Source organism: Carex rostrata, chromosome 3, assembly GCF_964058835.1.
Source record: "Carex rostrata chromosome 3, lpCarRost1.2, whole genome shotgun sequence".
Classification (NCBI taxonomy): domain Eukaryota; kingdom Viridiplantae; phylum Streptophyta; class Magnoliopsida; order Poales; family Cyperaceae; genus Carex; species Carex rostrata.
In genome coordinates, this window is record NC_135920.1 from 6,783,079 (window position 1) to 6,797,757 (window position 14,679).

The following is a 14,679-nucleotide window of genomic DNA, read 5'->3' on the forward strand; positions in this document are numbered from 1 at the left end:
GACTTTCGAAGATGCGAGTGACTCGTCACACAATTTGAATATACTTTCTCTTGCCACAGAGAATCACCAAACGAGAGAAAAACCGGGATCCATCCGAAGTCCAAAGAGATAGCGCTCAATACGACAAGCGTAAGATTTAAAAAATGAGAGCGGTTTCCGTTCAACTCCCCTCCTATAATAAATCGCTTTATTTCGTTGATTAATTTGATATATAACAGCAACACTACTCCCGCCTCTTCTCATTCCAAATCGCTTCACTTCTTTCCCTCTCCCACCTCTTGATTTTAAGTAATAATTGTAATCCCAATCAACAATCCGAAACAGAGCGTAAGAGCAGAGAAGTAAAGAAGCAATTTGAGCACAATGGGTAAGGAACCAGAGTTTGTACCTTACCCGATACACGAGCAATTGCCCGGTATTGACTACTGCATTACCAGCCCTCCCCCATGGCGTTAGTCTCTATCTCTTTCTCTTCTTTCAACTTCTTCAAGTAAAATCTTGTTTTTGTTTCTCACTTTCTCCTTTTCAATTATTGTCTGTCATTAATAATAGTTCTTGTTTTTTTTCTTTTGTAATTCTTGAAATTTACAGACACGACTATGTTGGTAGGGTTTCAGCATTATGTTATCATGCTCGGCACCATTGTTTTAATTGCAACGATTTTGGTTCCTCAGATGGGTGGTGGTTATGTAAGTTTCCTTCTCTATTTATTTATTTATATATAATTTTTTTGGAGAATTCACATCCCAAGTCATAGTAATACTGCCAGTGAATATATGCATAACGAGTTAATGACACATGCACTGATGCGGATTAATTAATGTGCTATATGTCTAGCTTTTAAATTCAAGTTTTCTTCAATGGCAGGAAGAAAAGGCTAGAGTGATTCAAACAATGCTTTTTGTAGCCGGAATAAACACCTTGTTGCAAGTCTATTTCGGGACCCGCCTGCCAGTTGTGATCGGTGGCTCCTTCACATACCTTCTACCAACTCTTTCAATTATTCTAAGTAGACGATACACGTACTTTATTGATCCCTATGAGGTTTGTAATATGATTTCTAAAATAAAAATTGACTCCCAAGAACTCTTCATACAATCATACTGAGTAATTATTTTTTGTAATTTATCAGAGGTTCTACCATACTATGAGAGCCATACAAGGGGCAATGATATGTGCTTCTATCTTTCAGATAGTTGTCGGATACTTCGGTCTCTGGGGAGTTTGCATAAGGTAATTAAGTAGTGTTATGATATGAGAGCTTGTCTAATATAATTGAATGATATAATGCAATTTGCATAATCTGCTAAATTATTCTTGTTTTTCCATTTGCTCAGATTCCTTAGCCCAGTGATTGCGGCTCCTTGGGTAATGCTATCTGCACTCGGGCTTTATTACATTGCATTCCCGGCAGTGAGTAGCTATGTCATAATAATTTAAAATATTGATTATGTTACCACCAAAAAAGTTCTTATGTAGAGCAGTTACCTAAATTAATATGCATTTTTTTCTTTCTAGTTGGCCAACTGTGTTGAAATTGGGCTCCCGGCACTCATAATTCTAGTTCTTCTATTTATGGTATGTTTTCTTTTGTACTGATAGGATGGATGGATGTACTTTTTAAGCTGCCTTTTCATTAAAATATTTTAACCTTTTTATTTCGATAAGATTAAAAAAAAAATTGGACAACAGCATCATTACTAGGTGAAACAATAACTGATAATTGATAAAATATATATATATATAGAGTAAGGCTACGCTACTTCGCGAATTAAACATGTTGTTTTAATTTGCGCTCATATCTCTAGTTTCGAAGTCCAAATAGCCGATCCAAACCGTTAGATGTTTAATCTATATTAAAATGTGCTTGGAGACCAAATTTTACATTTTTTGAAATTTTTTTACTATTTATTAAGATGGTTTGAAAATCGCTGTTTTTTAATGGTGCAGAATTTTAATAAAAACAACAATTTTTAAACCATCTTAATAAATAGTAAAAAAATGTAAAATTTGGTCTCCAAGCACATTTTAATATAGATTAAACATCTAACGGTTTGGATCGGCTATTTGGACTTCAAAACTAGAGATATGAGCGCGAATTAAAACAACACTTTTAATTCGCGAAGTAGCGTAGCCTTACTCTATATATATATATATATATGATTGAGCTAATTAGACATTTAGAGTCAAAATGTAAAGAGAAGAATCACCATTTTCTAAGGCCATGGAAACAATTTAATTATGTATTTGTTGAACATATATATGCTTTGAGAAAGTTCGTCGGTTCAAATGGTATTCCTTTTCTTCATTAGAAATGGAAGAAATAATAATCTTCTGCTTAGTAATTAATTACAGCCAGTTAATCTTCTAGAAGAGTACATTGGTGCACACAATGGAATAGTTTAGTTGAACACCAAACCTACTAGATTAGGTATTGAGTATATACACCTCCAAGTAATAATTTTTTCTTTTTAAATATTCTTTGCAGTATGCTCCGTATGGATTAAATCAAGGCAGTTTTGTATTTGGTCGGTGTGCAGTGCTAGTTACTATTATTATTGTTTGGATATATGCACTTATTCTCACCGCTGCTGGTGCCTACAACGAAAGACCACCTGAGACTCAGTATAGCTGCCGCACAGATCGTGCGGGAATTATTTGGGGCTCACCCTGGTAACTCCTTTGTGTATTTGCTAATGAAAATAAATTTTCTTTTATTTATCTGAGATAACACAATATATTCAATTTTTTTTTTTTACATGCAGGGTCAGAATTCCATACCCTTTACAATGGGGAAGACCTCTGTTTTATGCTGGAGATGCTTTTGCTATGATAGCGGCTTCATTTGTTTCTCTTGTTGAGGTAATTCAACTTTTCTAATTATGTTTATTTTTCTTTTTTAATTTTATTAAAAATATGAGACAAGTAACTGGATAACTGATTTTAATTTATTTTCAGTCAACTGGCACTTTTATTGCCGTACAAAGATTCTGCAGTGCCACATTCGTACCACCTTCCGTATTTACCCGTGGGATTGGCTGGCAGGTACAGTACATTAGTTTAAGATAAACATACACAATTATCAATTAAATATTTTTTTAGAACAATATCAGATAATCTTTAGTTGTTATATCTTGTAAGTATATGCATCTTATGTGTTTTAGGGAATAGCCATCATGCTGGATGGCCTATTTGGAACTGCAAATGGATCTGCTGCATCTGTGTAAAGATCCCTGTTCTCATATAAAAATATCATATTCTTTCTAATAAATTAGATATTTCTAACTTTAAGTTAAAACAGTGAGAATTCAGGATTTCTGGCTGTCACTAGAGTCGGAAGCCGTCGAGTTATTAAAATTGCAGCTTGTTTCATGATCTTTTTCTCACTCTTTGGTAGGTCATTTTTTTTTTGTATTACCACATGATTTTTACTCACTTCTCTATTTTAAAAGTTTGGTTCTGATGCCTCTTTTTGTGTGACATTTTAATACCAACAGCAAAATTTGGGGCTGTTATTGCTTCTATCCCAATCCCACTATTCTTTGGCATATATTGTGTTCTCTACGCTTATGCTGGTAAATTCATTTGCATTCTTTACTTGATATAATTCATGTTTCATTCACTACTAATCAGATGATTGTTTCCTATGTGTCGTTGTCAAGTTTTTTTTTATTTAAGCTCCTTGCTCATTAGCTAAAGTACACTGTCACTTAAGTGTTGTTACCTGCAGTCTTGACTATATCTGAGTATAATTTCTGCTACCTGATTTTTACAGTAAGCCAATAATCAAAGTTATGTCAAGTTAGGGTACACATCTTTAATTTGATTTGTATATATATATCTTGGTTTGAGGAGAAGGAAAACATATAACTCACCGGATTTTTTACTTATGCAGCCTCCGCAGGAATAGGCCTTCTCCAGTTCTGCAACATAAATAGTTTACGAAATAAATTCATCATCGGCTTTGCCTTGATTTTGGGTTTGTCAATTCCGCAGTTCTTCCGAGAATATTTCATTGAATCTGGTTATGGGCCAATGCACACACGTAATAGAGTGGTATGCTAATTGCACTCTATTAACTCAATTCTCTCATACTATCTCCTCAAGCCTAATAGGAAATAAATATTTTTTTTATTTTTCTTTTGGAAAATGGTAAACTACCAACTGTTATCATTGTTTCCCGGAAACATTCACAGCACAACCGTGCAAAGCAAAGCTTCAACGGTTCAACCGTACCAGTGCTGGTACAGGGCTATTTTATTGGGGATATACTAATTTGGTAGTACTTACTTTTAACTTTTTAGACAAACTTATATCACATTCCTAATATCACTTATGATTTTAAAATTTGATGTTGAAATTTTGTATTTTGCAGTTCAATGATATTATAAATGTGATATTCTCGTCTTCGGCAACGGTAGGGGCCATGATAGCATATTTGTTAGACTGGTCACACTGCTATTGGGATGACTCAGTTAGAAAAGATAGAGGTTTGCATTGGTTCTACAAGTACAGATCTTACAACGCTGATGCAAGAACCGAAGAATTTTACGCCCTTCCTTACAGCCTTAGTAGATATTTCCCTTCATACTAGTTGCATATAGTTTTCACAATCATATATAGGAAATGGGAACAATGCAATATTTTTTGTTTATTTTTTTTTCTTTTCCTCCATGTTTTTCTTTTGTTTGGCTAAGAAGTGGGAATTTAATTAGCCCTAGTATCCCATAATATTATATCATTTATGTACACAAAGAAACATCTTACATAATGAAATATTGATTTGTTGTCGACGGAAATCATTAATGGAAAGATATATTTTTATTACACAAGTTAGCAGAGATATTTATCCAAAATATTCTTGAATTATGAATGTGACTTTAATTCAGTATGAGAATTATTGTATGTTGATTGTATAATTTATATCAGCTCTATTTATATTTGGCATCAAGAATATGCAAGTATTTCACTGAAGAAGAGTGAGTATCCTTAAGTTACCTGATCGTGTAGAATACTCACAGCTGAGTCAAAATTAATTCGGTGCCTATTTGAAATATAGAGGATCTCCTTTGAGATTCATATCAGATTCAAACAGACGACTCAGATCTCATTATACACGTATTGCACTGGATCTGAATTCCAACATGCACGACTTCAATGGCAATGAAAACTAACATTTATACATCATATCAGAAAATCAATTCCAAATCAATTATGGCACCTTAGCAAATCAAACAAGTTCTAAAACATAATAATAAAGATAATTACAAAGTCATCCAACTTGATCTGTTATCTCCGACAACTCCTATCTATTTTCACTCGAAAAAGAATTTGTCAGTTCATTAAAAACCAAAAAAAAAAATTTGAAAAGGAAAGCTTACTAACAGAATCAGAAAATAAAATAAAAGGCAAATCAAAAGTAAAATATGCCATGTGCAATATCAGAACAAATTGTTTGTTGCAGGTATCCAGCACCTAAAACGACCTTGTACCAGCCGACTCAATTATCAAAATCAGCTAATGAAGACATTCCACATCTATCTATGCCCCATTATTGCAATTTGGTCAATGTCAATTCAAGTTTCAATATAAGCTAAAGTGGTGAAAAATGCATGGTTTTAATTACACACTAATCCGAAAGGTCAAATGAAGTATTCTCAACCCAAAACATAATCAAATATAAATACAAACTAATTAATCTTAAAATAAAAAAAGTAAGTTCAATGTTTTTTGTAGATCCCCCCAAAGTCCCAAACCGAAAAAAAGATGAAAAGGAAAAATTGTAGGATGTGTATCACAGTAAAGAATAATAATATTAATGCAGCAACATAAGAGGAACATGTTAAGATTTTAGTACATTTATAAGGGTAAAAAATGGAAACCAGAAAACCTAGTGCTATCCGGTTGAGTGGATCTGATTTGGTTTGAGCTACAAAACCACCCCCATGTTCCCTTTCTTTGAGACAGCATGCAAGTGATAATATTTACAAAACATTCTACAGTTTATACCAAATTCGGATTTTTCATTTGTGGACCATATTTATATGAAGGGAAGTAAATCATCATCCTTTAGTGATACAGGTAAAAAACTAGAACTAATTTTTTTCTATAAAATTGTTAGTATTAAATCATACATCAACAACTACTGAAGTACAAATCTGCATTATTCAGAAACTGAAACTGTAGCAAAGAATCAAACAACAATATCCTCTCCTTAAGTACACAAACAGATGAGGAACTTGTGCGCTCGTCCACAGCTAAGCAAACACCAACACTTGGGAAATGTATGCAAAAGTCGAAACATGTAAAGAGACACATTCTTTCCACCAAAGGAAGAAAAGGGGATTTGATCAATCAGGAAAAGAGAATGCGTACAGAGTGGGTCCAGTAAATTTACAGGACAAAACCAGATAACACGAGCACAGGTGATGAGAAAGGGAGCAGAGTTGAAATGCAAAGCTGAACAATCAGCGATTGAACCAGCCCTTTTGGGGCTGAATCATGCCTTGCCCGGCACTGCCGTTCATCAGCTTATCCAAGACCACGTTCAGATCCACGTTCTGGCCGTTCTCTGTCAGCTTCCTGACAGTTTCTCTCACCTGATCCCTTGAGAACCCCATCATCGCAACCTTCTCCACCACATCGTCAAGAGGCACCTGGTTTCCAGATCCTGAACCAGGTCCCACTGGAGCTGCTTGTGGCAACACCTTTGCAGTTGGTAGATTTTCGTATTTGTCCCCTCCACTACCAACGCTGCCTGATACAAAAGGGGAGATGGGTTTCATCCCTCCGGGCCCACCTCTGTATGAAGGGGAACCCCCACCGAATGGATAAGGATCCACTGGGAGGCTATAGCCAGGCCGGTTGGTAGGGGGCGATTCATTAAACATGCCACTGCTAGACAGATGGGGTGGAGGCGAACCATAGAAAGAAGGTGGGGGTAGAGGCCCGCTAGGCGGAGATTGTTGCATGTAAGGAGGAGCAGGCCCACGTGGTGGGTACGGCTGAGCAAGGGGAGGCCTGTATGGGAGATTGGCCTCTTCGGTCAGAGGCCGGGATGTAGGTCTTGGGGAGTATGGTGCATACTGAGAGAGAGGTGGCACCTGTGCCTGTGGCTGAGGATGTGATTGGCTTTGCTGGTAGCTCCCCAACCCTTGCTGGGCCTGGGCTTCAGATTGAGGCGGGTGGTGGTATGGCTTCTGATGGACGGGATCCACTAGCTGTGGCTGTGAGGGGAAGTAGGGGGGCATAGACGGGGTCTCAGATTGATTCATTTGAGGAGGGTATTGAGGCATATTTGGGGCCAGGAGGGCAGGGAGAGAGGGATTTTGGTTTTGAGGTGGGTATAGGATTTGGGGTGGTGGAGGGGCATTCGGGGTAGGGAGAGAAGGGGGTTGGGGCGAAAGACCTTGAGGAGGGGGTGGTGGGACCTGGAGCTGGTGAGGTTGGAGGGAGAGAGCGAGAGTGGTGTCTGGGGCAGGAGTAGGGGCAGTAGGAGTACTATCAGAAGAGGGCTTCGGTTGGTGTTCGCTTGGGGATTGGGGTTGCAGCTTAGAGAGATGGACTTGCGTCTCCAATATCTCTTGCTTGTCCCGAAGTATCTGCACCCCTGATTGCACCTGAGCCAAACCGAAACAAAAACACCATGCAACTATTACTCAGTTCCAAACCAGTATTATTCTACTTTACCAGGGTCTGGTGTATTCATATCAAAAGGGAACAACTTGTCGGTATGGTTGCAACTTGCAACATAAGAAACACGCCTGAGAGGAAGCATGATATGTAGAGTGTGGTGAACTGACCTCAAGCAAGATATTCTCAAACTGCCGCAATTTCCCATCTGTGGCACCAGCATAGTTCCCGACAACAAGCTTCAGATCATCCATGGAGCTCTCCATGTGGTGGGTCCAGCTCTCCAGCTGCGACAGCCGTGCACTCACTCCTTCCAGTGCATGAAATAGGTTGTCCACGTACTTCTTTACTGTGCCGTCAATTTCAGCCACTGTGGCAGTGCTATAAGAAGGTGCCACCGTCCTTGCTTGTTTTTGCATCACTTCCGTCCGCACTTGAGGCACCAGTATACCATCACACTGTTCAAGATCCAAGGGACAGAAGTGCCAAAACATATCAAATTAAATTAAACCAATAGATATGATAATTTTGTGGACTTGGAACAAAATATGAATCTACATAGGACTGTCTGACTGTCATCATTATATTCTACTAGATGCAACTATATTGTGAGAAATATTAACCACAAAAAATCACCTCAAAAGTTAAGATGAACTTAGCGACACAAAATTCAACCAAAATTCCTAGTTTTCAATATTTATGGCATTAGCAAACTGTAGCAGGCTCCAAAATTTAACATGTAATCAGTATTAGAGAAAATAATAAATAAGCTTCTAAGGTGAGGTTATCACTGGGCTTGGCACAACAATTTTCCTATCAACGGATTTCTGAAACAAATGATCAAAGATGAAATAGCCAGAAAAACAAATATTTCTGAAGCAAAGGAGACAAAGCTTACTGCCTTAAAAGACCCAAAACGCTTCTCTTCAAAATCACTTCGGGTTGCAGTTAAAGGTTCAACACTGATCTGTACGCCAGATATGAAATAAAGTAGACCGAATAAGATAAAACTTTTTAGAAAGTTATCTTAATCAAAAGTAACACTAACTCCTAATTTAGAACCAGCAAGTTTACTTAAGAAGCAACCAATTTAAGCTGGGACATCACAAAAGTCAAGAAATTGCATTGATTTTCAACCCCCAGCCCAATGCCAACCCTCTAATTAGTAATTATTAACCCAAACTCCACTACTTGTTCAAAACTACCCAAGAAACTAAGATATATCGCAGAAACGTCGAAAAGAGAACGATAATAGAAGCGTTGCCTTACCTTGAGATTCGATGATGCCGTCCTGGAACCGAGAGATCCCCAAGTTGAACCCGACCCACCTGCTGTCGCTGTACCAGTATCACCATTGGTACGAGGAGGAGAGGATCCGGCGGTGAGGGTGGACTGGAAATCATAGCTGGCGAGGATCTCCTCCTTGGTCGTGGGAGTATCACCATTGATGTGGCGCGTCGAGCACTCTTCCTCCTGAGGCAGAGGCTGTGCTTGGTGATTCATCAGATCCAGTATTTGCTTGTCCATAAACTGCGATGTATTCATCTTTGGGTTTGTAGTGTAGCCCTCTGTGGAATGTCGATTTCGATCTCGATTGCTCTTCTCTTTATCTTTTGAAGTGACTGTGGTCTGTGATACTGGTACGCTTGTCCCCCTCTGTAGAAAACTAGAAATTAACAGAAGAACTGAAAAGGCTAATTCTTCTGTGCTCTTTGAACCCTGAGATAATTAAAGCCTCGAGAAAATTGCTTTTATATCCACTGAAAATTTTGAATTTTCCAATTTCTTCAAAATATTATATTTTCAGTTTAAACTTTCACTGTTCTAACTATATCATCAAAATCAAAATATATTATTTCTTCATTAAAACTAAGCATCGTTTTTTATACTATTTCTTTATTTATTCTATTATTAATCTAATAATAAAAATTAAAATGTAATGTTTATCCTTCCTCTCAAATAAAGACATCTATTTATTTTTATGACCCCTATTTTTTTTTTCTTTTCTCAGTTCGGACATCTAATTTTAGAGGGACAAAATACAGCCGAGATTGTTTCAAATATAATTTAGCTCCGGTTGGTATATCATGAATAATTTGAATTATGAATTTAAGAAGACTTTCGTATTTTCAAATTTTATACTCATTTTATTTAAAATTATTTTCTTTGCATTTAAAATGGACCAAACTACAAATCAGTTTGATCTTGATTCCTGCCGTGGGTGTAATATTGATAAAAATTGGTGGAAAATATTGATATTTTTTTATCATAGGCAATGAAGAGCAAATACTCGCCAACTTAAACAACGCTAAAGCATGACTTGAATATTGTATATACAGGGACTAAAGAGTTATAACAAGAAGTATGGACCCTTGTAAGGCATTTGTTTGTTAATATCTTGTGCCATAATCCAACTATTTTTAAGTTAGCAATAGCTATTTGTAGTCATTCTAATTTCTAACTGATTTCAAACTTAAGAAGAAGTTATTTTAACAGCTTAATTTAATGATTTTCTTGATCAAAGTGTTCAAAAAAATATAAAGGATATCTACATTTTAGAGAAATAGTACACTGGTCATTTTAATTTTTAATAAATGAAGTTAATCATAGAAAAAGGAGATTTAAGAAATGATGCTTACTTGTATAAATTATAATAAAAAATAATGTATTTTCAAGTTTCGATATGAAAATGAAAAAATTGTAAATTTTCATGGGTACATCGGTAATTAGTCCTCAGTTCTGACGGTAAATATCATATTTGGAATTTTGATGGATAAATTTAAAATTTATTAGTTTTGACGAGTACAATACCAATTAATTCTTAACCCTCTCATGAGGCCTAGTTTACTTACTGTAATTGTTTATCCTGATGATTAGTGACTACTAATATTAAAATTTGAATCCAACACAATTATATCAAATTGTAAAGAGAAATTTAGTCCACCGATCAAACACATTAATTTTTTACATGCAGATTTTGCGAATTATGCATATTAAATGGCTTATAATTTGGGTTGAACTCTCTAGATTGGAGGCGCCTTCTACGTGATTTTAAGAAAGGTGCAACTCTTATCTACATTTAGAGAATTATTATATCCTTTGTTTATTTTTATCTTAAAACAACTAATTGGAAATACGTGGGAGGCATTAATTAAAACAACTTTTCCAACCAATGAAGTGACTAAGGCTCTAACCTTTTTCAGATCGAGCAACCAAAAATACACCCCCAAAACAAAACTAATAATGTATAATAATGTCCTCAAAAGAAACAACTTTACAAAAATAATTACAATGCAAAACTAAAAATACATAACAAGAATTTAACGCAAATCATCACTCAGGTTTATTACAAATTTTAAACATGCAATATTTAAGTAAGAACAATTAATAATATTTTTTTGAAAGAGAAATTATAAACTCATAGATTCAGTACTACATACGTCCAAATCATCAAGTTAAAATTAATTCTGAAAATATTCCAGCTGTCATTAATTTTCTTATATATTCTGGTTATTTCATTTCATTCTCCTGCAACTTTACTGAAAAGAACACAAGCATCTGCAACTTTGTTGAAAGGAACGCATATAAGATGATAGTATTAACTATTAAAGATGAGCAATTTAATAAAAGGATGAGCTGAAGATACATCTATATTTTCTTTTGCAACTTTACTAATTATATATGTTGTAAATTTATTGTGCAAAGTTAAGAAAGATATAGTCTAAAAGCAAATTGGATAATGGAGATCAAATTTTCCTTGGTCATCAATATTTAAAATCGTTCCCTTAAAAATAGCACCACTAAAAAAAAAAATTAAGAATTCAGAGAAGGAAAACTACTATGGCATAACATCACCACCACCAAAGATAGCAAAGAACACAAACAGCCATTTGCGTATACAGTTCTTTTTTCTTTTGTTTCCTTCCTTTTTCTTTTTAAATCACTTGGAGGCTTGGAAAACCCGACAAATTACTAATAAATGAGTTTAAAAATCTTATTAACAAGGATCTGGTTACAATGTCTCAATACCACTCAACATGAAAAGGAGATTATATGGGAAACAATCATGGCCATACCTACTTGCTGAAATACCATATTAACAAAGCACAGGATAGATCAATCAAGTCATAATCCTAATATTACTAACAATTTTAAGCAGGATAAATTAAGAACTTTTTTTGGGCACCCAAACCAAGCTACCTCCTCCTCTGAGATGCTCTGCTGGCCTCGCAGCGAATCCTCCGGCCCTCGGATGACCCCTACCTCTGATCCCAGCTGCATGATTCCTTTTCCTCCAATTACCACCAGTTTGACCTTCCCATCCACTCGATTCTGGCAAATTTACATTTTTGCCTGTCCCCTTCTCCTCTTTGCCATTCCAATTTTCTGACCCAATCACCTCACCTGCTCCAAGGATTCCTTTTGCATCTTCATGGCATGGAGTCTGATAACTCAACTCCGAAATATCGATCATTTTGCCTTTACCCTTCAGCACGACATTCTCAATTTCAGATCCAATCACCTCTACCCCGTTGGATCCTTTTACAGCCTCGCTCAAGGGAACTACTACACTGTGATTTTGCTCTGATAAATTGACCTTTTTGCCCTTTCCTTTATTCCTACCGTTGTGCATTTTAAATATTTTCTTCTGCACAAGAACTGGAATAGTTAAACTACTTGACTCGGTTAAATTGATGTTTCCCCCCTTCCCCTTCTGAACTGCATTATTCTCATTTTGGTATATTGTCACCTCCTTTGTGGCGTTACTAGATGAGTTTACCACCTTGCCAATTTTGAGGTCAGTCACATCCATTAGCAACTCAGAACCTTGCTCTGATAAATTGACCTCTTTGCCCTTTCCTTTATTCCTACCGTTGTGCATTTTGAATATTTTCTTCTGCACAAGAACTGGAATAGTTAAACTACTTGACTTGGTTAAATTGACGTTTCCCCCCTTCCCCTTCTGAACTGCATTATTCTCATTTTGGTATATTGTCACCTCCTTTGTGGCATTACTAGATGCATTTACCACCTTGCCAATTTTGAGGTCAGTCACATCCATTAGCAACTCAGAACCTTGCTCTGATAAATTGACCTCTTTGCCCTTTCCTTTATTCCTACCGTTGTGCATTTTGAATATTTTCTTCTGCACAAGAACTGGAATAGTTAAACTACTTGACTTGGTTAAATTGACGTTTCCCCCCTTCCCCTTCTGAACTGCATTATTCTCATTTTGGTATATTGTCACCTCCTTTGTGGCATTACTAGATGCATTTACCACCTTGCCAATTTTGAGGTCAGTCACATCCATTAGCAACTCAGAACCTTGCACCGGTTCACCGTTGTCCTTAACAGAAAACTTTTTCCTGCAAAGCTGCTGCTTCTTCTTCTTCTTCTTCTTCCTAAGCTTCATCTCAGCATCTTCATTTTGATCAAAAAACGCCAACACTACCTCATGAGATACACCGGCATTTTCTGGTAGAAACACAGAATCAACTGATGAAACACCAATGCTACTGCTAGCACCAGCCGGTGGGTGCACAGGCTCCCATGCCCAACTCGATTTCCCGCAACCGTCCTTGCAGTTGGATTGAAGGCGTCTTGCCATATCACAAGCTTTCTTATTGATCTCCGCTTCAATCTGCCCTGGTTCATCACCTTCCTTCTGTACTTTGGTTTGTTCAATCCTAGCCTTCGGTACCTCCTCTTTCTCCTGGAGCCTCAATTCTCTGAGTTGCCTCAGGCTAATGTAATTTGGGGGTAGAAGCGAATTTTTTTCCCCTTTCTCTTCCCGTATCATTTTCTCTCTCACTTTGTCGTCCTCTTTTTCTTTCTCATTCTCTTTCTCCTCTTTGAGCCGCTGCTCTTGGAGTTGCTTGAGAGAAACGTAGTTAAGAGGGAGACGAGGACGGTTTTCAGACTCTTCTTCTCTCCCATTCTCTTTCTCTTTTTTCTCCTTGAGACGCCATTCTTGGAGCTGCCTGCGAGAGACATAGTTGGGAGGGCCATGAGTACAGTTATCAGTCTCATTTTCTTTCTCTTTCCCCTTCACCATCTCTTTCTCTTTATCCTCTTTGAGACGCTGCTCTCGGAGCTGTCTGAGAGAAACGTAGTTATCAGACTGTTTTACTTTCTCTTTTTCCTTCTCTTTCTCTTGCTCCTCTTTGAGACGCCGTTCTCGGAGTTGCCTAAGAGAAACGTAATTGGGAGGGAGAAGAGGTCGATTATCGGGTTTCACCTCCTCTCGGACCAAGAGAGGAGGGTTTGTTCCCCCGATTTCCACCATTGATGCCTCCGTTCCCCGTGAAGAATCGGCCACTGACAAATTGACTGAGCTTGTTATAGCAATAATTGAATATTTTGGGGAAGGCTTACAGTTAGTAAGAGTTACTTTACCTGTGATCGTGGTGGCGAGGATGCATTTACTGATCGGAGTATCGGAGAGTCCGAGACAAGATGCTCGCTCCGGTGAATTTTTCTGTGGCGCGTTTCGGGCTTAATTTGTAGGACCATAGAGGTCTGAAACGGAAATCGGTTGGGCCGTTTGGCTATACTCTGCCCATTAATTCATATCACCCAAGATAGGGTGAAAACGGAATAGATAATATTTGATTCATATTTATTTTGTATTTGAAAAATTAGATGTTTTAATTATCTGTATTCAAATAATAAAATAGTATATAGCTTAATCTGAAAAAAAATATTATTTATCATTATAATTAGATAAATATTATAAATTTGGATATTTTTAATAATATTTATATAATTTCTAATAAATATTTGATCTAGTTCATATTTATATTCGTATTGATTTAATATTCAGTCTGTATTCATATCTGAAAAAACAATTATAGATATGATTTTATTACTATCTGCTTTGTATCCGGTCCGTTTTCACCCTTATCCAAGGAACCTCAAAAAAATTGAGTTTGAATCTTATTCGTTTGTTATATATTAATATAAATTTTAAAAGAACTCCATACATTACAAGTCTGAGTTGAATTAATTTATATTGAAATCGAGGTTCTAAATAGCGATTACAGCGAT

At 36.6% G+C, this 14,679-nt stretch overlaps 3 protein-coding genes across 6 annotated transcripts; 1 reads left to right on the top strand and 2 right to left on the bottom strand.

Moving 5' to 3' along the window:
- The first annotated feature begins 241 nt into the window (after positions 1 to 241).
- Positions 242 to 4,791, top strand: LOC144551189 (nucleobase-ascorbate transporter LPE1-like). The gene is made up of 14 exons (XM_078299056.1): positions 242 to 451; positions 592 to 689; positions 868 to 1,044; positions 1,133 to 1,233; positions 1,338 to 1,413; positions 1,519 to 1,578; positions 2,489 to 2,673; positions 2,766 to 2,862; positions 2,959 to 3,045; positions 3,165 to 3,223; positions 3,302 to 3,393; positions 3,498 to 3,575; positions 3,896 to 4,056; positions 4,376 to 4,791. Exons 1-14 carry the CDS (start codon positions 364 to 366, stop codon positions 4,592 to 4,594), a joined length of 1,578 nt encoding a protein of 525 aa, XP_078155182.1. The 5' UTR covers positions 242 to 363; the 3' UTR covers positions 4,595 to 4,791.
- Positions 4,792 to 6,019: 1,228 nt separating this feature from the next.
- On the bottom strand, positions 6,020 to 9,319 carry LOC144551185 (uncharacterized). Of its 2 annotated transcripts, XM_078299049.1 has the most exons (4): positions 8,902 to 9,319; positions 8,531 to 8,599; positions 7,803 to 8,090; positions 6,020 to 7,619 (listed from the first exon to the last, which is right to left on the bottom strand). In XM_078299049.1, exons 1-4 carry the CDS (start codon positions 9,175 to 9,177, stop codon positions 6,468 to 6,470), a joined length of 1,785 nt encoding a protein of 594 aa, XP_078155175.1. In that variant the 5' UTR covers positions 9,178 to 9,319; the 3' UTR covers positions 6,020 to 6,467. The 2 variants fall into 2 exon arrangements, with proteins under 2 accessions (XP_078155175.1, XP_078155176.1); XM_078299050.1 differs by lacking the exon at positions 8,531 to 8,599.
- A 2,282-nt stretch (positions 9,320 to 11,601) lies between these two features.
- LOC144551186 (uncharacterized) lies at positions 11,602 to 14,183 on the bottom strand. Of its 3 annotated transcripts, none has more exons than XM_078299051.1 (2): positions 14,029 to 14,183; positions 11,602 to 13,950 (listed from the first exon to the last, which is right to left on the bottom strand). In XM_078299051.1, exon 2 carries the CDS (start codon positions 13,916 to 13,918, stop codon positions 11,798 to 11,800), a length of 2,121 nt encoding a protein of 706 aa, XP_078155177.1. In that variant the 5' UTR covers positions 13,919 to 13,950; positions 14,029 to 14,183; the 3' UTR covers positions 11,602 to 11,797. The 3 variants fall into 3 exon arrangements, with proteins under 3 accessions (XP_078155177.1, XP_078155178.1, XP_078155179.1); XM_078299052.1 differs by having other exon boundaries at positions 11,602 to 13,962; positions 14,029 to 14,156; XM_078299053.1 differs by having other exon boundaries at positions 11,602 to 12,229; positions 12,479 to 14,144.
- Positions 14,184 to 14,679: the final 496 nt, after the last annotated feature.